Source organism: Stylophora pistillata, chromosome 6 (genome assembly GCF_964205215.1).
Source record: "Stylophora pistillata chromosome 6, jaStyPist1.2, whole genome shotgun sequence".
Classification (NCBI taxonomy): domain Eukaryota; kingdom Metazoa; phylum Cnidaria; class Anthozoa; order Scleractinia; family Pocilloporidae; genus Stylophora; species Stylophora pistillata.
The window spans coordinates 7434760-7461284 of record NC_142524.1 but is presented as its reverse complement, the minus strand read 5'-3'; the positions used below and the strand labels follow the sequence as shown (position 1 = coordinate 7461284).

The 26525-nt window shown below is 38.1% G+C and overlaps 5 protein-coding genes across 6 annotated transcripts; 1 reads left to right on the top strand and 4 right to left on the bottom strand.

Moving 5' to 3' along the window:
* Positions 1-243: 243 nt before the first annotated feature.
* On the top strand, positions 244-7079 carry LOC111338801 (tRNA 2'-phosphotransferase 1). Its single transcript, XM_088763176.1, has 8 exons — positions 244-450; positions 1000-1087; positions 3372-3538; positions 4406-4504; positions 4610-4682; positions 5740-5796; positions 6416-6523; positions 6863-7079. Exons 1-8 carry the CDS (start codon positions 391-393, stop codon positions 6889-6891), a joined length of 681 nt encoding a protein of 226 aa, XP_088619302.1. The 5' UTR covers positions 244-390; the 3' UTR covers positions 6892-7079.
* On the bottom strand, positions 5309-12167 carry LOC111339369 (uS5 assembly chaperone PDCD2). Its single transcript, XM_088763175.1, has 4 exons — positions 11308-12167; positions 9867-10129; positions 8122-8235; positions 5309-7426 (listed from the first exon to the last, which is right to left on the bottom strand). The coding sequence occupies exons 1-4, from the start codon at positions 11894-11896 to the stop codon at positions 7241-7243; spliced, it is 1152 nt and encodes a 383-aa protein (XP_088619301.1). The 5' UTR covers positions 11897-12167; the 3' UTR covers positions 5309-7240.
* Positions 12168-12312: 145 nt separating this feature from the next.
* On the bottom strand, positions 12313-15039 carry LOC111330685 (uncharacterized). The gene is made up of 3 exons (XM_088763177.1): positions 14881-15039; positions 14350-14407; positions 12313-13853 (listed from the first exon to the last, which is right to left on the bottom strand). The coding sequence occupies exons 1-3, from the start codon at positions 14911-14913 to the stop codon at positions 13420-13422; spliced, it is 525 nt and encodes a 174-aa protein (XP_088619303.1). The 5' UTR covers positions 14914-15039; the 3' UTR covers positions 12313-13419.
* A 700-nt stretch (positions 15040-15739) lies between these two features.
* LOC111319360 (uncharacterized) lies at positions 15740-21979 on the bottom strand. 2 transcript variants are annotated; one of them, XM_088763173.1, is made up of 3 exons: positions 21580-21979; positions 17508-18071; positions 15740-17071 (listed from the first exon to the last, which is right to left on the bottom strand). In XM_088763173.1, exons 1-3 carry the CDS (start codon positions 21806-21808, stop codon positions 15927-15929), a joined length of 1938 nt encoding a protein of 645 aa, XP_088619299.1. In that variant the 5' UTR covers positions 21809-21979; the 3' UTR covers positions 15740-15926. The 2 variants fall into 2 exon arrangements, with proteins under 2 accessions (XP_088619299.1, XP_088619300.1); XM_088763174.1 differs by lacking the exon at positions 21580-21979 and adding an exon at positions 19826-20128.
* A 616-nt stretch (positions 21980-22595) lies between these two features.
* Positions 22596-24391, bottom strand: LOC148728036 (neural cell adhesion molecule 2-like). The gene has a single exon (XM_088724908.1). The coding sequence runs from the start codon at positions 24389-24391 to the stop codon at positions 23453-23455; it is 939 nt and encodes a 312-aa protein (XP_088581034.1). The 3' UTR covers positions 22596-23452.
* Positions 24392-26525: the final 2134 nt, after the last annotated feature.

Here is a 26525-nt window from a genome sequence, read left to right as displayed (position 1 = left end):
TACGGGAGGTCGTATTCGCCTAGAAGTTTGTATGATGAACGTTTGTGAAGTTTCCCAAATTACACGGCTTTATTGGAGAGATCATAAAAGGTGTAGAAATATTGTTGAGACACACTCAGACAAGATATAATTATTAATGATTTGAAAATTACGACAGCTTTGAATAAGGAGCTCGCATGGTCCTGACTGCGTGATGGAGGAGACTAATGAGCGGGTCCTGGTAACTAAATAGAACGCGTGACATCGTGACACAATTGCAAACGTTTAGCTATGGATGGTGCAAGAAGTATAGCAACAGATGGTTTCGTTTTTGCGAGGACTTAGGACACTAAATAATTGAGGGGTCTTAAGGTTGGGCTTTTTTATGTACAGAAATAATATTTGATTTGAATGAGTGGTTCGCGGAGCCAGCGTCTTGCAGATGAGGCAAGCGCAGGAAAGCCGCGAAAGGTGAGGAATATCCGTCAAATAATTATGTATTGTATCTAAAACTTCGGACGTCCAGCATTTCAAAAGACTTCCAGTAGTCTCAGACAAGAGCAAGCATTGTTTCGGTAAACTCCATAAAAGATTGAAGAACTAGTCTGGTTCACAAAGGTTATGAGCTTGAATGATTGAGAGGCCGGGACGCTTTTCATGCCTGGGGTCGGAGTGGCTTTACAAAACTTTGGCTATCTCCCTTCAAAAAATAATGACTCTTTACTTTGTTTGGCTACCCAGGGTCAATGAATATCTGTAGATCATTTTCACTAGACAAACCTACTTATGATACCGTTTGGCCGTTGCATGTGGCTTACCTAACTGACTCTATTTTCCTTTCACATATTTTCCTGTACATTGTTAGTTTTAGCTAATGATTTTAAAGCTCAGCCAATTTTAAAGACAAAAAGTATACTGAGATATATTTGCCATGAATTTTACATGTATTTCATAACTTGTAGTACACTTTGATAAAGCCAGACAAAATTCATTAAAAAAAAAATCTAATTTTTTTGTTAGAGAGGTCACAATTTAATCCAGTTGTCCAAAGCCCTTTCTTATATTCTTCGGCATGGTGCTTCGAAAGAGGGTTTGCACATGTCTGAAGGTAAATGTTTCTAGAATGTATTATTACAGTTATTGTAATATATGTTTATGGTTTTTGCAGATAGTACACATCGATCTAGGTGCATGTTCTTAAGTTTTACCTCGCACTCTAGTAATTAGGAATGTAACCACAGGCAGTCAATCTACTTGTGACTTAAGTTTACCTGAGAAATGACTAGGATTGAAAGCCCGATTATTTGAGCCATGCTGGTTCCCTTTGCTGCAGCAATGTCTAATCTGGTACTGATTGAATGATCCAAGCCCAAAACAAAACCGGCTAACTTTGTTGAAATCCTCATACAGTACATGGCAATCAAAGGAGCCTAGAGAAGATAGTTGAGATTCCAGAATTTTGTTAGTGGGATCTCAGGGCCTGCTCACCAAGGATTTGATTCATCTGCAGGCCAACTTTAAGCATACCATTATGAAGCCCAGCGTACATGATGTGGCCCTTGGAACAACGTTAAAATCTGAATTCACACACAAATTTGTAGACCTGCGAGACGTAAATTATTGATGCTGCAACAGTACAATGTCAAGTGGAAAAAAATTGATGAGAAAAAAGAAAATATCAGTTAGGGGATTATTAGTTAATCAATTACCAAATTATCAGTACTAGCATCATGAGAACTGTATGGCAGACAGTAAGGAAAATTACTTTAGAATGAGGGCATATTGTAAAATATGGACTGGATTGGATTTGTAAGACATGGACTGGATTTGTAAAACATGGACTGGTTTGTAAAACATGGATTTGTAAAACATGGATTTATGGAAACATGATAGCATTGTTTGACTGTTTATTCGTTTATTTCTCTGTCTGTCCCTTTTTAATCTTAATTGTTTTACTTTATATTATTTTCATTTTATATTTATTTACCTAATAATTTCTCTAAAAGATTGTTTGATGTTGAGTAATATTAGCATTAATTTTTGGAAATTTTTAAGAATAATCAAGAAATACGAGAAGCACTCGCTTACAGCGAGTAACCATTCTCAGCATTTTCGGCATTCTCTTGTGTTCAAAAACAAAATTCCACGTCCTTATATTTAACTCTACAATGCATTTGGGGCGTTTTTATTTTTAAAATTATCAACATCTTAATACACAGGAGCTGGTCAAGACCGATTTCCAACATTTTACGGGAATAGGTAATTTTACTAGGGCAAACATGGAACAAACAAAAGTGTACGTGACATAGAAACAACCAGGCTGCCAAAAGACCGTAATTTGAAAATGCATTGTAGACCTCTGTCGAAAATAAATCTGCATCTTTTAAATTTTTGCGGGAGAAGATAGGTTATTGTGCAAGGAAGGAGATGGCGGCTTCTTTTAAACTTCCATCTCTGACCGGAAAACGGCGACATGGATTTGAATTTCCCGAGTTCTCATGGAGCTCTGTAAAAGTTAAAGAAGGGTTTGGAAGCAGGACATTTGGGAGTGTCTATTTGTCTGACTTTACATTAATTTTGTTTCTTCTCCTGTGTTAAAGATGAATAAAACACTGGAGTCTATCTAAGTGCCATGTACTTTAAATGTTTTCCAGATTTGTTATAACGGTAACTGTACATATCTGGACCGAGCTTTTTCAGTTAACTCAAAAATGTGAAAAAGTGAATACTCTGCATCCAGCAAACACGTGAAAAAGAGTGAAGAAGGTCGCGAGAAAGAAATTAAACACGGATAATTTTTAGTGTTTGAATTGGTAGCTAAAAATCCATGTTTTACAAATCCGTGTTTTACAAATCCATGTTTTACAAATCCATGTTTTACAGATCCATGTTTTACAAATCCATGTTTTACAAATCCATGTTTTACAAATCCATGTTTTACAAATCCATGTTTTACAGATCCATGTTTTACAAATCCATGTTTAACAAATCCATGTTTAACAAATCCATGTTTTACAAATCAAGTCCATGTTTTACAAATCCAATCCAGTTGTTTTACAATATGCCTAGAATGAGATCTTAAGAGTGAGAGTATTAATATTAACTCTTTCACTCCCAACTAAGATAGAAATAAAAAACCTTTGCACTGTCTGCCACATTTCTTATATCTGAGAACTAGGTGCCAAATGAAACAATTTATTACATTGTGTGTATACTGGTATTATTTTTTTCCTACCTTTCATCACTTTTCTGTTTGAAAATGTATCAATACCCTTGGGAAAAATGAAGTATTAAATAAATATCAAAAGGAAACGGAATTTTACTTTTTGGGTCAGGCACAAAAGGACTTTAATGATTATTGGATTATATTTTATCAACACTTATTCCTGTAGGATTTGTCTTTGTTGATGAGCTGTTAAAATTACAACAATTGAAAAGGTATTCTGAGAGTGACATCAAAAAAGTTGTTGATGAGAATGACAAGAAGAGGTTTGCCCTAAGACTTGATGCAGCCACAAACAGGCTGCAAATCAAAGCAAATCAAGGACACACCATGGAGGTTAGTATAATGCTTTATTACACGACTCGGGCAGTCAGAGGGCCAATAACTAAAATTAACCAATCAAAATGATCTATTGCCGGTCCAATATTCTCTAAGTATTGGACCAGGCACTGTCCCGAATGGTCCCGAATGATACCGCACTTGTGTCCCTTTGGACTTCAGTCGTATAATAAATCTCTTATTAACCAAGCTTGCTTGGGACTGTACTGGAAGAATTTCAGCCCTTGGTCTTTTTTGTACAGACCTCGCTGCGCTGGGTCCGTACTGTCAAGACCTTGGGCCGATATTCTCCCAGTACGGCCCTCGCGCTTGGTTAATAAGATATATGTGCTGATAGTTTCGAAAGAAACTGTTTGGGGCTGCGTCGGTGGGAGTAACGAAATAATTTGGATATATCAACAAAGTTGAAATGGTAAATTGGCCACGGTAATGATTACAAAAGCTGACGTTTCAAGCGTTAGCCCTTCGTCGGAGCATTCGCTGTTGGAGCATTCATGTTGATATATCCAAAATAATAAGATATATGTATTGCAAGGGTAAGGATGTTCTAATCCAAACAAGAAAGCTCTTCATACAATCACAAGGCAAGATTACAGTTTTCATGTTAGTTTGAAGTTTTGACCTTTAGGGCTTACAATCACAATATCAAGCAGACATTAGTGATGGTGATGAGAATGGTAAAAAAAAATGTCAACAACTGAAGGGGATTATTGTCTTATTCAAATTTAAATTCTCAGTACAAAATTTATAAGAGATGTAGGGCAGACAGTAAAGAGAATTTTCATCAAGTTGTTGGAAGCGAAGGGTTAATGAGTGTAGGTTTAACTAATGCTATTATTTTTTATTAACTTTTTTGCATTTTAGGTTGATGATCTTGAACTGGATCCCATCACAGATCACTCTGATGCACCAGTTGTTGTCCATGGCACCTACAGTGAGTGTTGGGAGCTAATAAAATCTCAGGTGGGTATTTTTACTTTTTTTGGCATTTTTTTTTTTCATTGTTTTTTTCATTAACCCTCATCTGGCTATGTTGTTACTTGCAAAACACTTTTTTTCTCTTACCAGGGTTTGTCAAGAATGAGCAGAAATCATATTCATTTTGCATCAGGAGAACCAGGAGAAGAGGGAGTCATCAGTGGTCAGTAAATGTTTGTAAATAAATGTTTTGCTTCTGCTAGTGGTTGTGCAATACATATTGTATCTGTATTTAAGATACTTTACAAATATTAATAACGGTAGCCAACTAGCCACAGACTAGTAAAAATTCAGTTTTGGCTGGTGGTTTTTGATTTCTACCAGCCAGTTTGGCTTAGTAAGCGAACTAAAATTGTTGTAACATCTAAGTTTTCACTAGCCACTCTGCTAGTAAATTGAAAAGTTAGTGTCAAACCCTGATCAATGATGATGACTCCACTGTTAGCCTCAGTGGCAAGTCCCTTTCAACAACTCATTGTAACACTGTGCCTTACTTTTGGTTTACATGTCATTATGCACTACTGGTTGAGAAGGCTAATTAAGAAGCCAAGAACTCATTTTAGTATTAATTTTTAGATAATCTTCATCATTACGGTGTAGTGATAAGTAAAGAACCTTTTCAAGCTTGTCACTCTTTAATATCTGTATGTAACAGTGGCTTTACAATTAGTGCTAGTCAGGAATGTAACATGATAAGTTTCGGGAAAATTCAGAACCCTGAATTTTTTTCACAACATGTAAATAAAGTGACGTTATCTTATCTCAACATGTGTCTGTGAGTCAGTACGATATTCTAATTGTTTTCTTTTATTTAACATCATTTATAACATAACCAAAGTAAAGCGCACACTCTGATTGGTCAGTTTAGCATCCCCCATTTGCCCATGGGTGTACGCTGCTGACATGAGCAAATGCAAAGACTATTTTTCTGCGCGCGCTTGTTTTTTCTGGTCGTGTAAGATTTGTTAAATAAAAGGGAACTCTTTAGCTACAATGTATCAATGTTATGTTATAAAACAAATGATAAACACCACAGTGTATACGATTGAGTTATGGATGCACTCGAGAGGTTTGCTAAGCACTCGAGAAGCTAGAGTCACTCTCGGCTATCGCCTCGCACGAATCTTACGTTTCTTTCGTGCTTAGCAACCTCCTGCGTGCATCCATAACTGAATAGTGTACACTGTGGTGTTTATCATTTGTTAATTATATTCCTTTAGGAATGCGTTCGAGCTGTCAAATCCTGGTGTTTATCAACCTCAAAAAGGCCCTGAGTGGTACAGTAACTTAGAATTAGTTTTATAAAATGTAGTTGACTTGTGACTAATTAAAATGTCCCATTCTTGTTTAATAGTTTAATTTTCCTGTTTTTGTTTTGCTTTTGGTTTCTTTTTACTTTTTACTGTAAGTTTTTTTTTTTTTTTCAATACTTGAATCAGCCACACTGCTTCCATCAGTACAAGTCATATGAATTTAGTTCACCATAGGTTCTATGGCTCAGCAGTAACACAATGTCTCATAGAGACTTAGAATTTTAACTTTTTCCCCTGCTTGTGATTGGAACAAAAAAAATTTCTCTACATGAAGTAATGTTGGTTTAACTTTTAACCCTTGAACTCCTAGAAGTGATTAACCTGTAACTTCTCCCTATAATATCCATACATGATCCAGCAAACAGGTAATGAGAATACTCAAACTTATCAGGTGAGAGTTGTTACCTTGATTGAACACCAAATTCTCATAACCAATTTACAAGGAAATGTATAGCAGTTAGAGGGGAGAATTAACAATCAGATCTAGGGAGTTAAAGGGTTAATGGCTAAGGCCACAATGTAAAGTGTTCTTGAATCAAAATACCTGCCTAGAATTAATTTATACATTTCTTTTTTCATTCAGATGGCTTCAGATTTTATCAATCAGCCAACAATGTGATTCTTTGTCCTGGTAATGAACAAGGATTTCTCCCACCTCAATACTTTGAAAAGGTTGTACAGACTAAACCCAGTAAGTATGTGATTTTCATTTATTTCATAAACAAACAGACTGTAGATGCTAGTAGAGAAAAAGCCATGTAACAGTCAGAACTTAAACTCAGGGCTCAACACTAACAGTAGCCCACTAGCCACAGACTAGTAGATATTCAGTTTTGGCTAGTGGTTTTCAATTTCCACCAGCCAGTTTGGCTAGTAAACAGACTGAAATTGTCGTAACATCTAAAATCATCTACGATGTCACTAGCCACTTGGCTAGTAAGTTGAAAAATTAGTGACGAGCCCTGAAACTATGCTGGTTTGTGGGAATCTAATGCTGTTTAATGTGGCTTTGTCTTGTTTTTGTTTTCAGAAAGACAACTACTTCTTTCTGCCAACTGATCATAAAATGTACTATAATTATTCATTATGAAAGTATATGTTAAGATGAAACAAACAAAGTTTGTGATTAAAATATTTCTTTGGTTTGAACTTTTTAAAAAGCAAAGAAAATGTACATGTAAACCACAAGGTATGTTGTACATGTATATGTTGGTGAATAAAAAGAGATACCAGTCATAACTTTATAATTCTGTCATTTAATTTATTAATCTGGCAATAATGAGAAGATTGAGAAATCAATGACTGACCGGTTTCACTAAATACATGTAAGAAAAAAAGGAAACCAGGCAAAAATTAATTTTCATGCAATAAATAGTTGTGCCTGTGAACATGGTTAGTATGAAAGTCCTCAACCAGTTCCTAAAGCAGTAGTTGGTATCCCTGTGTCTGCAAAGTTTTGTTTCCAGATATACTCAGTTTGATATGAACTTCCATCACCACAACTTTGAGCACAAGTGTACACAAGTAATGTTCCCCAATCAGCACTTTCTTCAAGACTGTCCACATGCAAATAGTTTAGCAACTGAGGCATAATCTGAAAAGGCAATTAAAAAGCAATCTTTAATAAGATCAATGAAAGAAAAAATAACAATCATTACTAAGATCAGTAAAAGAAAAAAAAATGTAGTATTGACCTGACAATTTTCTTATCAAAAAACTGATAGAAATACCAGTAATTGCTATCACCAACATCACAGTGGGTTGTTTTCCAAACCTTTAAGCTCCCTGAGGTGGTTAACAAGTAAATTTTTCCTCACCATATTGTTGCAATATTCAGCCAACATCAGGGGAAGAAATATTTAATCTCTTATCAACTCCATGGTGTTAACCGAACAAATATTTGTACAATACTGAATTGCAATATTGGGAATTATGAATCAATGCTTTCAAGTTCATTAATGATTTTCCCAGATGAGCTGCAATTGAATAGAACTGCAGAAAAGAAGTCAGGTTTTCTCAGAATTGGGAAATGCTCCCCACAGATACTAGTTGAGGGTTACCATCAACCGAGTTGTATAAAGCCACATGCTGGGTGAAAGGAAAATTTTAGTGGGTTCTTCATTCCTGTGAAAGAATTTTCTGTATGCAATATTATTTATTAAAAAAAGAGAATTTTCCGTTTAAAACATTGGCCACAACAAAACACACTTCATGTGCAGAAAGAGTTAACACACAGTACTATTATCAAGGTTTCCAAAGGGCACAAAATAATGTTACCATCATTATCACCTGAAATTCAAACACCCTTTCAGACCCACATTTACATCTTGGAATGTCATCTTTGCTGGGCTTGCCTTCATCAGAGACCCAGAGTGGTTCACCATTTTGGTGATAGCGCAAAACCTAAAGGACAAAACAGGACAACTATCACAAAATGTTTTGGTGTTTTACTAATATAAGCTCACCAAAGAAATTCCCATTTGAAAGGGTTGAATTCCAAGCATTCTCAAATGTGCTCTGACTGAGTAATATTTACACTACTTCATCTTTCAAAGGTGATTGATATGGTGAGGGAAAAGGTACTGTAGTCTGGAAGATCTGCCTCTTAAACAAGATGGTTAAAAAGGGAAAAGTCAGCAGTTATGCCAAGATGCTCACAATGCCAGTGCTTATCCCAGCATTCATTGCAAAAAGCATCTGTGAATTGTTACTCCCTCCAAAAAAGTTAGATGTTATTCCCATGCAGGTTACTACCCTACCCCTCCCCCCTCAGTATTGCATTAAGTTTCGCCCACAGGAAGAGGAGCACAAACCGCCGCCTGGTTAGCTCAATTGGGAGAGCGCCGGACTGCTGTGCGGGAGGTCGAGAGTTCAATACCGGCCGGACCAACACTCAGGGTCTTAAAATTAACTGAGAAGAATATGCTTCCTTTCTTTAACATCAAGAAATGGTTAGATATTCTAGTCTTCTCGGATAGGGACGAATAAATGGAGGTCCCGTCTCCTGCAGGGTTGGGGTAGGAGACGTTAATTTCCCACGCACGAGATTACTGTGTGATGGATGTCCTCCCTGGGGTGGGTTGGGTGGGTAGTTACAGGGCCGTTCTGAAAACCACTTCTGTGAGAACGCACCCTGTCTAAAGATTATTATCTATCTATCTATCTATATAGTGGGGTTTTAAGGGAGAAACAAGCGAAGCTGATCAAGTATAACATGAGGGAAAACGTCTTTGGGCTGTGTGCTTTAGACAAGAGATAAATTAATATAAAATACAGTAAACACCCGCATATAAGAACACATGATTTTGGAGGCCAGGCTGATCAGGTTCTTATTTATCAGGTGCTTAGTGAAAAATCAGCCTGAAGGTGTTCTTAAATTGTTCTTAAATTTTGTTGTTGGAATTCAGAACTGTAACAATGCAAAAAATTGCTTGAGATTAAATTAGCATATCTAATGACAAAGCAAATTAATAAATATCGTGACATTATTGTAACAATTAGCCTGCAAAAGAAAATCAACCTTATTACCAGTTAACTAGCGAACAGAACAAGAAAATACATCTAACATGAAGGGCATGTTAATGTCTTATCCATTTTATAAGAACATTTTATATTTCCAGGCTGATTTTGTTCTTATAAAAATGGTGCTTTATTTGCAAAATTTCAGCCTGATGTTCTTAATCCATGTGTTCTTATATGCGGGTGTTTACTGTATCTCTGCTGCCCAATAACTAATTTACAGACTTAACCAGGTACAACAAACGAGTGCTCAATGAAGGTAGAGGGGGAGTTGCTCTATTTTTTCTTGCTCTCTATTTAACTCTTTAATCCCTCAGAGAGACCAACATCAAATTTCTCCTAACAATATCACCCCTGAATCACATGTTAATATTATGAGAATAAGGTAGGTCATCACCAACCAAAGAAGCTCTTGATTGTTAAACAAATTCACCTAGTCATCATGTTAGGAAATGTATAGAGAACAGTAGGGAGAATTTTGGTCACTGATAATAGTGTGGAAAGGGTTAACAGACCTGTTTGGGTTCTCTGGCAATTCTCTTTTTGAATTTCCTAAACTGTTTATCGGCAAGTAAAGCTTCCTTTCCAAGGGAAGCTAAGGATTCTAATTCTTTGTCACTTCCCATATCTGTGAGCAGCTCATTTGTTTTCATAAACTGTTTGAATTCATCTAATCTGTCCTTTTCACTTTTCTCATTTTCCTCATTTTCATCTGGTTCTGTCTCAATTACTAGTTCATATTCTGGAAAGAGAATTTTACTGTTCCCACGCTTGTCACCTGAAAACAAAAATAAATGAATAAGAAGATCAATTAAGGATATAACAAGAACAAACTGATAAAATCACATAAAAGCCCCAATCAACCTTGATAAACTTTTAGGGATATGTTGGAGACATTTAAAGGGTTTGATATTTTCCAAGTAAATATTTTTATTGGTACATGTCTCAGTAACTTCTACAGTTTGATGATCATTGTTGCTGAAAGTTCTTAGTTTTTTTTATTTTTACATCAAAGCCCAACATAACCTGCTGTGACATTCAACCATTACACACATTGAGACTTGAGAAATGTATGCTAATAACTGTTGTCGTCATTATTTCAACTGTTTCAAGTGAATATGCAGATCAATAATTACACATCCAGGAGAGATTTTCCATACAACCTTGTACTTCATTATGCAAACAGTTATTGGATAAAGAAAATAATGATGAAAATGATAAATTGCCCTTGGGACTAAGGCTTTGATTTAAAATTAGATGGGGTTAAACTTAAAACTTTCCAGCAACTGATTTAGTACAATTGTACATTCACGTACTGTATAAGAGAAAAAAGTGATGAAAAAGTAAATGATCCTACCAAATGGGCCTCCATCACACATCTTTTCTGACTGAAATCATTGGACAAAAGTTATAATTATGTACTCTACATGTATTTTTGTCCTTTTAACTCCCTGAAGTGATCAACATGCAACTTTCCTCTATAATATCCACACATTATCTAGCACACAAGTCTTGGGAATACACAAACTTACCAGGTACAAGTTGTAATCCAGGGGCAGATCCAGTAATTTTTGATTGGGGGGTCCAAAATTTGGTTCAGAAAGGACTGTTGGACTCTTTTGAGGCAAATTACTTCTCCCCCACACCCCCTCCCACCAGTCGCGGTTGCACGTTATAATTCCTTGGCCGCTTATCGTTTACTTGGATTCATTAAAAGATCAACCAGTTAAAAAGTGATATACGATCCTGTCAATGTAAGAATTTCAATTTCAAAGTTGTAAGCTTCAGGTCTGTTAGGGGGGGTCCGGACCCCCCGGACCCACCCCCTGGATCCACCACTGTAATCTTGATCGAAATTCAAATTCTCATAACTAATTTATGAGTAAATGTGTATCAGCTAGTGGGGAGAACTGACAATCAGATCTTGGGAGTTACAGGGTTAAAATGTCATTTTACCTTGTAACATGTGCTCTTTATTTTCCTGTGAGCAAAATTTCGGACACAAGTTCTTATGACCTGATTTCCAATCCACCGTCTGATGTTCACGGCCACAGTACTGTGCCACGTGACATTTAGAGCACTTCTTGTCCCCTTTGCACCCGCACACGTCGCACAAACTGGTCCACGTTTTAGGTTTGAACTCTTCAGCCTGACATTCCATAGACAGCTCGTTAATTTCGTCCAATTCCGGCGGCGGATTAAAGCTGTAAAACTTGTTATCGCGTTTTAACTGATTTCTTAGTACAAGGAAACAATCGGTGTACTTTTTAGAGTGACAACTGCCATCTCTACAACAAAATACGAAGATCGTTCGATGAAAACTATGGTCTTGTGGCATCGGAGCGTACACTTGTAAGAGAAATGCCATTGGTTTTAAGCAGATCTTACACAGCATACAGCTTGGATCGGGCAAATCTAGCAAGTTTAACCATGCTGGGGTTCCACCGATTTTGCTCGGAAAGAAGGCGCTCGTCATCTGCAGTTTACGAACAGCATCGTTACCAATTTCTTCTACAAAACCTAGTTCCACTTCTTCGGCCGCCATGTCGATTCACGAAGTTCACCGCTGGCAAGTAAAGGTACGGGCTCTACTTCTTGGGGTAGTATGAGCAGGGAGAGGAGGGTCAGGCAAATTTTCGAAAATTTCCTCAGAAGTAGAAGATTAATAGGAAAGATGAGTGCGCAGTGATGATGTGGACGAAGAAGGTCAAATGAAGATGATCAAACAGTAGATTGTGCACAAAATGCCCCCTGGTTTTGGGAAGCTCTTTGATGCTATCTTGAATATTTGAATTAAAACCATTTTGCACAAGTAAATTCAGATAGTTAATTACAAATAACTGATAGTTACTGGAGAAACTTGGGGAAAATGTTGGAATAATAACATCTTACCACTTCTGCTAGGTCAAGCTATATGTATTCAATGCATTCAAATTAAAAAAAAATGTGACTAAAAACCAATGATGATTTGAGAGGGTAAATTTAATTTTTCACAGATTAAATCTAACACCCTATAGTTTTAACACAATACCTATTAAATAACTGGACAACAATATACACTCATTCGTGTACCATTTTATAGTCATGTATTTACAAAGTGATGATTGAAGTATCAACAACCTACAAAATACATTTTTCTATATGTAATTGCATGAATTTTAATGGTTAGTATTACATTGATTTCTCCACATACTAACAACAAATTCAAGTACTCAATAAATACAGCGGTAGTCATACTTCCCTACTAAGGAGGAAATGCATTCACAACGAATACAGTGACATACCTTTATAACTACATCAATAGAATGTATTTTGTTCTCTTTTTGCATCTTAGTAAGTTTATCACAACTTTCAAAAGTACCTCATATTAAATTTCAATCTAATATATAGTAATTTGAATATATCAACAACGTTGAAATGGTAAATTGGCCACCGTTACGATTATAAAAGCTGACATAACGGTGGCCAATTTACCATTTCAACTTAGTTGATATATTCAAATTATTTCGTTACCCCCACCGACGCAGCCCCAAACAGTTTCTTTAGAAACTATCAGCCTTTTTACATATATGTAGGATAAAAGAACTTAAAATGATTTACGAACACAAAAACTTAAATGAAGCCTGAGAAAGCAGAGACCATTTTTGCAAAAGAAAAGACCTCTACTCTGTTCTAAAAGGATACCCCAGATAATCTGTACAAATAGTTTAAGTAGTAACAGAAGCATATGAGCCAGCTAGGTTATAAGCTTCCAGTAGTTATAACATGGCTTATTAGCAAAAGTTACTAGTACATGTCTAGGGCATTTAGTTAGTCATCTTTCATTCAAAGCTAGCACCTTGTCTTATTTCAGGCTATTTCTCTGAGAGGTTTCAATAAGTTTGCAGCTAAGGAAAGTGCAATTTTTATTCCAGTGTTCTTAATTTCATAAGGGGGGCAACATGGTTAGATATAATTTATACAGTGAATTTTGCCCCTTGTTGGCTGACTGATAGAAATCCCAATATCTACTGGCTACTTTTTGTATTTTTGCAGTCTTTACATTCATCTAGAACATGTAACTTTAGTTTAATCAAACCCTCCTCCATCATCAAAGCCTCCCCCATCAAATCCACCACCATCATCAAATCCACCACCACCATCAAACCCACCCGTGTCACCATAATGTTCATGATACTCAGGACCTCCATAGTGATGGTGCTCATGAAAGTGATCTCCCCCGCTATGGAAGTGGTCATGATCATGTATGTGGATTTGTGACCCATGCCCGTAATAATGAGGTCCGTGTAGAGCATTTGCCATTACTGCACCAGCTGCCATTCCAACCAAGAGGTCTCCACCTCTATCTCTGTCCTGGACCACAACTGTCTGGGATTGCTGAATGACCCCAGGGGTTCCATATCCCACAGGCTGACCAGGATAACGCTGGCTGTAGTAAGGTGGTGGTGGTCCACGTTGTTGGGGGTAGACTGCTTGTTGTGGGTAAGATGATGGATATTGCGCTGAAAATGGATAAAAAAAAATTAATTTAAGATTTAAAAAATGGTCCTGAATGAAACAGTTGATTTTGTTTCTTGAGAATATCAATGTTTCCTGAGTGAGGCAGAAGGTGAGAAAAACAGAATTATAAATTTTTCCACAGGAACCAATTAAATTTAGATGATTTGTTATAGCATAACAGGGGCATTACTGGACAAAATGTGAAAACAAATGGAAATTTTGCTGATAAATTTCATGTAAGTCCATATGCATACTAGTGAAAAATACCACTGTGCTAAAAACTAAATGCTATATTCAATCACACTCAGTTCACATGCAATAGCCATCACTAGCCAACATTTTCCGGTAACAGTGTACTGCTACCCTCTGATATCAGCTGATTTTGCGGTCTTGCCCACGAGCAAAGATTTTTGATCAGAAACAGTTTCATACCTACTTTCAAAAAGCTTACTAACAGTTAACATGGGGAAAAATATTCGAAAAGTTGGTTGTACCAACCTACAGTTTGAGTTCCATTATACTGTGGTGTGACCACGGTCGATTGCTGAGTTGTTATCTGATGGTAAACAAATCAGAAATATCAACATGATTCATATAATAGTACTTTCTAATCCTTTTTAATAGTTCTGAGAATCCGAAAAACGAGCATGACTTTTCTAAATCAGTGGCTTTCAATTCCACCTCCATCATTAACGAGCAAGATATACAGATATAGAAAAGTTTAAAATGGGAGAAAATTTAACGAACAAATAGAGGGAAGGATGAAGCAATTCACGTTAACATATTCACTATGGGCTTTGGTGGTTTAGATCTCTTAAGGTTAATCACGCTTGTTTTTGTTACTTCCTGATTAATTAAACGGTACCAACTTCAGCTTAACACAACAATTCTAGCGTTCTTTTTGATAATTATCTACTGAATGTTCTACAAAAAAGTCTCAAAAGAAAAATTATAACAAATCTCCAGTCACCTGTGGGAAAGCAATTAACCGCAGAGAAAAGATGATTTCAGACTAGTTTGTACACTTACCACAGCACCCGACGAAGAACTGCCACAACCCATGAAGAACCAGTTATAAACGAAAAGGAAACATGGTGGAAATAATCCACATTTACCTGAATCGCGAAAAAAATCGAGAGCGCCTGCGTCTTACGTGCGGGTTCCATGGTAACGATAGCAACGAAAACAGCTGGGACATATCGGGTGAGAAACATGAAGTAGTATTTTGGAGAAACGAACAAAAAAATTCTCAATGTCAGAGATTTCTCTCACATCAGAAGCACGTCCATCAAGGGGAACGCTAGCTCATTAACGAGTGTTTTTTTATTTTTTCAGTGGCCAACTCGAAGCTTTTCAGTGGCCAACTCGAAAGCTATGCTAGTTTGGTCACTGCACATTTTACTTTTGATTATTGATGTGATTATATTCTAACTTTTATAATCTGTGGTAACCTCTTGAAATAGCGCGAATAAAGAGTTTCCTTCAGATTATTGAATTGAGCATCCGGGAAATTCAGATTTATTTTATTGAGGTCACGTACTCATGGCGAACGAGCAAAAACTTTCTTCAACTGCCTGATCCGGCCGAGTTTGAAAAGTACAAACAGTTTCAAACTGAACTTAAAACAAAAATTGCTTCTGTTGAAGTTTCTTCTTGTGCAAACCCGCTCAAGGTGGTAGCATGTGGCCGAAGCTGTAAATCTATTTTAGACACTACTCGTGCTGTTGTTGTAGTTGTTATCGTTTTTTTTTTTTTTCATTCGGACCGTTATTGATTTAAGTCGTTTGTTTGTTGGTGCTGTTGATGTTTCCTTGTCAATCTGCCTTTTCCCCCCGCCGGTAACAATGATCGGGTGTATATAATGACGCGTTAGAGCTGTCAAAACTAGTGGAAAATTTACACTTAGTTTTTTTATTAGCTCTAATGATTGCTCAAAATTATTCGGATCACATCTACAAGCCGTGGCAATGAAGTTTACAATATCACATGCGACTTTATTTACTGCGGTCATACGAAGGAGTCAATACAAATTTGTAAAACTTTTAAAGGCCCGGTCACCCTCACGAAGTGTAACGTTAAGCCACACCATAACACTTAAGTTTTCCCAATGTATAATATCCTTTTTCGTGCGGGCCATCCAGGTCTCCGAGTCTAATTTGTGTCACAGGTAGAACAGACTTGTCTGTCAACAGACCGCCATCCTCTTTCCAGCCACTGAAACGGCCTCTACAATTACACATGAAACCGCTGGAACAAGAATTTGTTACTCCGCATGCGCACTTATTGTCATGTCCTGTAGCTCCTCCCCAATAGTTCATCCGCGTTCCACTCCGTGACACCCACCAAGCAACACCTGTCTCGAAAAATCCCACACCAGCGGTACACTCAAAATTAAGAAACTGTTCGCAATTTTGTGAGACTCGAGTTAGTGCTGCCAATTGAGCGATGCTGACTCCAGTGTATCGTACATCTTTACTGTAACATCCTTTCCCGCGACATCCACCCGATTTGTAATCTACAAAGGTTCTTCTCTCAGTATCGTGACTAATGAGCGTTACACCAACTCCACCTTTGTCAGTCATATCACAGTACACCTTGAAGGGTGTCACTCCTCCTCTACGATCGGGGTCAATCATATAGGTTCCTGATGTTGTTGCTCGATTGAGTGTCTTCATGTCACTACAAGATGTCGGTCCTTGAATCTCAAGCACAGTAGTTGCTGTGATGGAGCGATAAAAATTTCTCGCGATGCAAGTGTACGATCCAGAATCATTTGGGGAAACATTCTTAAGAAGCAGGGAGCCATTTGAATGAATTACGTGACCTGAAGGCAGACCTTGTGCTTTCCTCTGCCACACGACTTCTCTTGCCCCTTGTGCTTCACAAGTCAGTAACACGTTTTCTGAGGTTGTGGCTTCGCTTTTATTAGGTGGAGGTAATGTAAACTTAAGTTCGTCGAACACCATAACTTGCGCATGGGCTGATTCCATGCTAAGAACGTTCTTAGCAGAACATATGTAGTCTCCACCGTCTGTTTTAGTCACATTGACCAAGTTCAGTCTTCCATCAATAATTCTTGATCTTTCCTGTGACATGTGACCAACTGCCTTTAGCCACGTGACCGTTGGTGTCGGCCGACCACTAGCTTGGCAGATCAGAGTCACGTCTTGTCCTTCTTCAGCGATAACGGATGTGGGTTTTTGGATGATAGACGCACCAACTAGGTTGAACAGTGAAAAATAGAATGATGTAAGATAACCAGATTATGTGCTGCGTAGAACATGGGCAGGATCCCGGCCATGACTAGTAGAAATTGCTGTGAAGTAGTGTTATTTCGAGTCCCCTTTTTTTCGCAGACTCCTGCACTTTCGAATATTCTACCGTTACTTATTTCAAAATCTCTGCACTGTGACATTTTCAGCATAACGATAACTTTACCGTAGATTTCTACGATTTGAGGAACGTGAGGAATATGCCTTCAGTTAAAGAGTCGAATAGATGTTTTTCTCCTTGGAGATAAATAAACGTTTCAAATCCTTAACGTTGGACAAATAATTTGCGAGAATAAAATGTTAATATTGCCTTTTTATGTTCGCTATCGAGTAATGTAGATAAAAAAATGTATCCGACCAAGACGTAAGATAATTATTTCCTACCTTGAACAGACAGCTCAGCCAATGACGTAATCATTCCAAGAATATTTCTTGCCACACAGGTGTACTTTCCACTATCTTCTGACCTAACGTCATTAATCATCAGGCCTGCCCGTGACGGAACAATTCGTTTGTTCGTGAGAAGACTGGAGTTATCCTTCAGCCATGTGACTCTAGGCTGTGGGTTTCCTTCAACCTCACATGGGAACATGGCTGTGCCAGTTTCGTTTACCACCATTGGCATTGGAGACGTCACAATGGAGGGAGCTGAGATAGATATACCAGGCTCGCCCTTAGCTCCAGGAGGGCCCATAGGTCCGGGTGGTCCATGAATTCCCTGGGAGCCCTGATTTCCTTTAGGTCCTTTTACTCCCTGTGGCCCAGGAGGGCCTCTATGACCAGGTCTGCCCCGTCTTCCCCTGATGCTCTTGGGGCAGTGAACACTGCAAGTCTGGCTCTTGATAGCAAGTCGTACTTCTTTTCTGATCGCTTCACGATTGATGGTGACACTGGCGTTCGATCTCCTTTCTGTTTTTGTTACTTGCCGTTTGTTACGAATTTTTGGTTCTGCAAAAAATCACCACAGAATTATTTCGGCTAACATCCACTCAGTTGAAATTATAAATTGGCCACCGTAAAGAGTTAAAGCTGACCTTTCGAGCGTTAGCCCTTCGTCAGAGCGAATCATTCGCTCTGGCGAAGGGCTAACACTCGAAACGTCAGCTTTTTAACTCTTTACGGTGGCCAATTTACAATTTCAACTTTGTTGATATAACCAAATTACCTTGTTCCCCCACCGGCGCAGCACCACAGTTTCTTTAGAAACCTACCCCTTTAACATCCACTCAGCTAAACAGAACACCTCCAAGTTGCATAGGGTCTCGGTTTCAAAACGAGGCTTAGTGTAGAGCCTCATACGATGATTAAATTTAAGTATCGTGCCCTTGGCCGTGGCCGTTGGCAACTCAAAAATAGCCAATTCAAATTGGCTCGATTTCCAGCTGCTGTTTAAGGAGTAAGTGGACTCGACAGAACTACAGAAACTTAGCCGGCCAGCCGTAATTAGAGTGTAGTTGCGTTATACTTCGCTGATGATATCGAAGTACAATTTGTCGGTTGTTTTCTCAACTTTCTGCGGTGTTTCTCTCTAGGTTTTTATTTATCTTGTCATTTGAAAAATTGTTTAAAAAACCTTTATGTCCAAAGTGTATTTATCTGGGCGAGTCTGTTACGAAGTCATAACCTTCTACCCTGTAAATTTCCTTTATGACTTTTTTCTTTTTTTATGGTATAAACTTCATTAAGAATTAGCTTCCTTTGCCGCTCGGACTCAATTTAATCTGATTTTTGGGTAGTTCTTCAATAAAAATACCTACCATTGCAAAGGGAAAGAAATTGATAAAGTAACTTCTTTCTCCCTAAAACAGATTTAGTAGGTTTTTTCTCTTTTTTTTTTTTATTTAATCTTTTAAACAGACCTGCAATGTTTTATTTTTAAATCAAAACGAGACAAAACACAGCCAAACACATTGTCTTTTAAGTAGATTAGCAGCTGACTCTTTTACATATAATTGATTTTTAGCATTGATCACAGACGTAAAGAATCTGTATAGTGTCAAAAACCCTTCATTGAACGTTATTTGATTTTAAAATTGAACGAGCAAGCCGTCTGGAAAACCGAAAGGAAAAAAACATTTGCTCGCCCCAGGGGAAATCTATTTTCATGTCCTTAATACTGAAAGGCTGAGGTTCCTTCCCAACAGATCTAGATCCAGAGTGTCCGCATCCTGTTTCTCTTGTAGGGCATTGACTCCCTTGCTTAAAGTAACGCTTCTGATCATAAATTTTGTTTTATTGCGATAGAAAATGTAAAGTTTTTTCACATTACTCGCTGGTGTAATTTTCAGCTATACATTCTTTGAAATAGGAATAATATGCAGCCATAAAAAGATGGAAAAACCCCGGTGATGTTTCTTATCATCAAGAACTCTACGTGACAACTTGGGCTTCAACAGCTAGAGGAACTTCTTTCTCATGAGAAATTCTGACATTGTATGAAAATTCTTAATCGTTAAGAAGCTCAAGATAGCAAAAAAAAAAAAAGTGATCGGGTCGAAAGCCACTTTTCCAAAGATTAAAAGATACTTAAGACAGAACGAGCGAGGAGACGCAGTAAGTATTTGAACAAAAATTTCAAATGGGAACATTAAAAACTGCAGATAAACTTTTCAATTTTTCTAACGTTACTCAGCAGCCTCATTTATATTTAACAACCAGGATAGGTCGGTCTACCGCTGGGAGTGTTTTGTGTTTAAACCTACCTTTATCTGTGTAAGGGAATGACATAATTATCTCACTCGTCTGTTCGTCGTTTGCTTTGTTTTTTGGCTCAAGTGTCACTTCTTTTGGTTGATTCAGGACATTAAGCATTTGTCGATGAGCGTGAAGCTGGATCTCGACGTGAATCAGTCCCGCGAAACAAACAACGGTGAGAACTAATGATGAAAACACCAGCTTGTTATGAACTGGGTTCATCTTTGACTTCTTCATACTCTGATTTGCGAGGCTGCGAGATCTCGGAATATAAAATCTACGATGTACGGACAGTGTATTAACTTACACGTTTGAAGAGACTTTGAAAGAAGTCCGCAAGGCCTTTTATAATTCATATAATCCTTCAGTCTGACCATATTTGGTTTCCTGAGTTTTTATTGGATTTGATTCAGCTGCATGCATGTAACTGAATTATGGTTTCAGTTTTTATGTTAACAAGTTTTTAGGGTTGTTGATGAAAAGCCAAATGTCAGATAAGAATTAATTTTAGAAAAAAAACGTGCATCGATCTCGACGGGGAGAGCACCTCAGTCATGGAGCTCCCCGGTGCATCGACGTTACCCCAATTCAAGAGATCCCCGCGGCGCGCTAGCATCAGTTTTTTTTCCCGAATTTTTTTTTTTTGGTTTTGTTTTTTTTGCTCCAGGGACGGACTTTGCCGAAAAGGAGGGACTGCTCCTAGTCTAGCTCTGAGAAATGCTTTTCATCATAGCCCTGGACTTTTCCTCTGAGCGGGAAAAAATCTGGGTAACCTCACATGAATAGAAATCAAGTCAGTTTAGATTTTCTCAAAACGCGACTTTGCTAAGACGGGCATCCGAATAAATGCTGGAATGGTTTCGTTTCGGTTCATAAAAACGTAAAAGAATACCAATCTTATCCATTCATCTTAACTGAACATGTATAATTAGTAAAGGATATAAGATATACCGAAAGACCTAGCTGTTATAATTAAGAATCAAGAATGACTTGACAGGAGCTACCAAAGGCCTAAGATAAACACCGAACGTTATAAGGACACATTTGTAGATGGCCAATTTACAATTTCAACTTAGTTGTGTATCTGAAACCTATGTCAGCTAAGTCCTGCTAAAATAAACCAAGCTTGAGTCGCACACAAAACCTAAACAACTCATCTTCAAGAAGCATTTTTCTTGAACCTGGTCAACTACCTCTTTCACCGGAAACATAACAATATGTCATTTGTGCAGCAAAAAGGCTGCAGCAAACGCATAATTACTCTCATAATATCGTAAGAAATCGGGCGTCGAATGCCGTAAAATTACTCTCCGTTGCTATTTTCGATCTAATATTTTACTTTCATAGACTTGCGAAGTCCAATAACTAGAAAAAAGCAGAAAAAAGTATATTTTTTGAAGTGCATACCTTGCGAAGCCGCCATGTTTCTTAGCCGTCGAGCGGGTTGTTGGTGACAGTTTTTTCACGTTTTCGAGAAAAATATCGTGCTTTCCATCCAAAAATCGAGTCCAAACGAGAGATTTAGTAAATACCTTAGAGTTTTTGTAGATATTGCAAAAGGATTGAGCTTGATGAACAGAAAACTATTGTCTAAAGCCAGATATGCTTGACCTCTTACGAGAGTTTGTTTACTGGAGCGCTTGCTCTCCAGTTTTGTTTTGCCAAGCACGTTTGTTTTGCCAAACCTCTAGCTGTAAAGGGCCTATTCCAGTTAAAACTATGAGTCGTTCTACTCTTCTAATTTAAATGTGCTTTAACCCACCTTTATCTGAGTAAGGGTATAAAATATTCATCTCATTCGTCTTTTCGTCGTTTGCTGTGTTCTTCAGCGCTAGTTTCACGTCTTTTGATTGATTCAAGACTTGAAGCATTTGTCGATGAGCGTGAAGCTCGATCTCGACGTGAATCAGTCCGGCGAGGCAAACAAAGGAGAGAAATAACGTCGAAAACACCAGAGAGCTAGAAATTGGTTTTGTCTTTGATTTCTCCATATCGCGGAACGTACGACGAAAGTGCCGTAAGCTCTGTCAAGCATGAAAATAGTGTCTTTCACAGAGTGCAACACACGCATTTATAATCTCAGCGAGACATTACGTGTGGGTCAGGAGTTCTTATCAACTTTCGCTGGTCACGTTACATATCTTTTTAAGTCAAAGTTTCATCACTTCCTTCAGCTTAAGATTGTTATTTATAGTCACAGCGAGGCGTTGGGTGGCATATATGGTTTTTATCCAATTGTGAACACGTTTTTCAGTATTGTCTTGCACTGGTCATAATTCGTCTCTTACATAATCAAAATTTCACCAATTCCTATCATCTTATGCTAAAGAGGAGAGTTCCAGTAATTGGAACTCTCCCGTTCGGTGTAAGATTTTAACGATTCCAATTGATACGGAGTCGCACTCTTTTGGGTTCCCCTGTGCTCTGAACATCTCCATTAAGAAAAATTGATGCCTCTATAACGTGGAATTTAAGAATTCGAAGTTTCATTGACATTGTTTTCCATGTTCAAGGTATCACGGCGTGATAGGAAAAGAATAACGATCTTGGATATCTAGAGCTTTAGAATTCGGATTGTCCCCTTCTTTAATTGACCTTGCAAAGAGATAGGCAGTGCTTTTGTTCGAGCCTAATTCAGGGCTGTTTTCTTGGTCAAGAGATATATAGATTGTCAGTCTTCCGCCCTTCCTTAATCTGGCCCAAGGCTAAAAAAGGGTCATCAAAATAGTAAAAAGTGCTGTTTTTGATATTATGCTTTGAAATTAGTACGTCACGAAACAGAGCAAACAGATCTTTATTGGAGTAGATCAACAGCTAATTCTTTGACAGTTGATTGCAGTAGGAACGTAGGAAATGAGTAGAATCGACCAAGCGACAGTTATTGTTGAAAACCCTAGTTTCCATTCTCACAAATGAGTGTTTTGATCATCTAATCCCTTCACCTGACCCTATGTGGTTTCTTCAATTTTTATTGGATTTGCTTCACTGAGCTGCCTGTTACTGAGTTATGGTTTAACTTTTTATGTCAACAAGTGTTTAGGTTGTTAATGAAAAGCTAAGGTCAAGGGAATAATTTATCTTAGAAAACAAACGTGTTTTGATCTAGACGGGGTGAGCGACTCACTCATGGAGCTCCCGCAAAGTATCGACGTCACTCTCAGAGGTTCCCGCGGTGCGCTAACATTAATGTCTTATTCAACGATTTTTTGTACTCGCGCGACGGACTTCGTCGAAAAGGAGCAGACTGCTAGTTTAACTCTGAGAAAAATTCCTTTAAGAAGAGGAACGAAATTATCCGCAATGAGTGGCGTGAAGTTGCTTCTGGAGCCATCTTAACCGAACATGCATAGTTAGTAAAAGGTTTAATATATATATATATATATATATATATATATACCGAAAAACTTAGCTGTTATAAGTAATTACGCTTGCTCTAGCACAATGCCACCTTGTCACACCGTAACATTTCACTTTTGCTAATCTGTGATATACTTCTTCATGTGGTTCATCCAAGTCTCCGAGTCTGATTTGTGTCACGGGGAGAACAGATTTGTCTGTCAGCAGACCGCTGTCTTCTCTTCAGCCATCGTCATTATTAAAACAATTGCATTTGTTGCTATTGGAACAAGAATCTGTTACTCCGCATGCGCACATCTTATCGGAGCCTGTTGCTCCTCCCAGTAGCTCATCTGCGTTCCATCACGTGATATCCACCAGGCGTATCCTACCTCAACAAACGTCACATCATTGCTACACTCAACCTTGATAAACTGTTCACAGTTCTGTGAGACTCGAGTGAGTGCTGACAGCTGAGCGGTGCTGACTCCAGTGTATCTCACATCTTTACTATAACATCCTACCGAGCCAAAACCACCGGAATTGTAATTAACATAGGTTCTCCTCTCACTGTCGTGACTGATGACCGTCACACCAACCCCACCTTTGTCAGTCACGTCACAGTACACACTGAAGGGTGTCATACCTCCATTGCCATCAAGATCAATCATATAATTACTTGAAGAGATTCCATTGTAGGTTGATTTTAATTTACTGCAGAATGACATGGCTTTCAATACCTCAAGGAAGGCCGCTGCCTCTATAGACCGTTGAGAATATTTTGCTTCGCATATATATGTGACGGCATCGTTTGAAGAAATGCTTTTTAGAAACAAAGTTCCGTTGGGATATATCACGTGGTGCTGAGGAAGTGACTGACCCTGTCTTTTCCAGTCAATGTCTATGGAGCCTTGTGCACCACAATTCAACCAAACGTCACTAAAAGACGAAAGTCTAACTTTCTTGGAAGTTTTCTTGGAAGTAAATTCGAGCTCATCAATCACCACTACTTGTGCCACAGCTGAGTCTTCACCGAACATATTCTTTACCACACATGCGTAGCTACCGCCCTCTAACTTTGTAATTCTGAATATGGTAATGTTACTGTCAGAGACTTTGGTCTTCTCTTCTGGTAATTGCCTAAACGCTCTCCTCCATGTGACTGTTGGTGTTGGTAGACCAGTAGCTTTGCAGAACAGACGAGGGTTTCCGAACGATAGAGGCCTTAACTGAATCATTGATAAAGATAGAAAAAATTAATTTTCATTGAAACAGCGTCAGATATATATATATTTAGTATAATTTCAGAGCTGAGCAAAGAGTTTCCAGCAATCTGATTGGTCGAGCAGTTCCTTATATGACGCTATATAAACCGCTCCACGCGGTTTATATAAAATGTTAAAATAAAAGGTTAATAAATGTTACTAAAATGTTCTGATTTTAGTTTTTTCTCTGCTGTTCAGCTCTGAAATTATACTAAAACAATTATTCGCCTCAGGTTCGGTGAATATTGTCGAATAATCCCCTCGACTTCGTCTCGGGGATTATTCGACGATATTCACCTCGCCTTCGGCGAATAATTGTTAAATATAGAACCGAACAGCTCAAGTACATGTTGGTATGACATCAGTACTAATGCAGTGAATGTTAGTAAGAGTGGATTCAAGCTAAGGAAATGATCTCTCAATACAAATAGACCTTATGTTAGTTAAATCACAGGGAGCCTACACAAGCGGCGTGTCTGGTCGTTTGCTCGAAATATAAAGAAGTGTATTGGAGAATATTAAAGAATTGTAAAATCGTAAACTTATATCAAGGAATGTCTATGTTAAGGTTCAAAATAAATGTAAACCTACCTCACTTGCTGTGTATTGTCGTTTCTGTGGTTCTAAATGGCGAATTTGAGCGATTTGGTGGGTTTTGCGTTGACTGTCACTTTACGTTATAAGAAGGAGACGCGAAGCCGATTTTCACCCAGAAATCAGTAGAATCGCCCGGCTTCCAAATCGAAAGCCAGATAAACTAAAAGGTTGACACTTCTTCTCGTGTCGTTCAATCCAAGATCCATTCAAAATCCAAGCGCTAACCGCCATAAAATTTTCGAGAAATGCAGCTTTCCAAGCGATCGGCATCCTCGGCACAGATTTCGTGTACCAGGGAGCAACCGTCACACTGTTTGCTCCACGCTGATTGGATGATGGTAAACAATGCCCTGATTCAAATGCCTCGTGTGAAAGGGGAGTCAGGGGCATATTCGCGCCGGCGATTCATCTACTGACTAGCCTGATGTGAAGTTTATGGCGCGGGACGGAAACCCGACACGACCTGAAACCTCTTTGTTCGCGTAACCAAATGAGCTTTGAGATGATACTTGTGACAAAACCGCGAAAACCCCTGTGTTCCCGCCAGCAAAATCTTGTCTTGGTTTGTATCAGAAATATATATATATATATATATATATATATATATATATATATATATATATATATATATAGGCTGTCGGTGCAAAAAGTGCGTTCATTTTTTGGATGAACAGTTGGAAAGAACAATCGCAGTTGAAAACATGGCAAGGTAAACAGAAATTATGCGCTCTATCGTTACATTTCAATATCGTTTAGTCTTGGAGAAAGTTAATTTACCCGGGGGGTTAAGGTTAGGGTTAGAAGGAGATTGTGACCTCTTTCCACGATATCGAGTGCTTTCATTTGCTCATTTGTCAATTTCGATCTACGGGTTGAAGGTTACAAAACATCACAGGGTATTTTGACGGTTTAAAAATTCTTAAGGTTTCTATAAATGAAGCCCTCAAACGTCTCAGAGTCAGCTGCTAATCTACTCTAATGACGACATGTTTGCTTTTGTTTCGTGTAGTTCTGATTTCAAAGCAAAACGTTCTGGGTCTGTTCCAGAAATACCAAAAAAACATAAACACGCACAAGAGCTGCTTTCCCCCCTTTTGATGGGCACTTTTACCGAGGCAGTACCCAATTTAGCTCGAACGGCCGTGGACACTGAATCTTAGTTCAGTTCACACAAATAAGAAAACAAAGAAAAGCTTGAGGGGATAATTTATACGCTGTAGGTTATGAATTTGTAACAAACTCGCGTAGATAAATATAATTTTGTCCAACTCTTCCGTTCGAGAGGATAAATAACATGCACCTCAAGAGACATACGGTGAATCGAGCATCGTAATTATAACGAATAATTTGTAGCGGTATCGCAACTCATTTCTAGTTTTGATGTCCTCGTTTTCTTGAGTTCTCTCATTTCCGAAACAGCAGCTGGGAATCGCGCCAGCTTAAATGGGCCATTCGTAAGTTTAGACGACCTCACTTACAAAATGACGCTGAGCGCATGATGATAAAAACT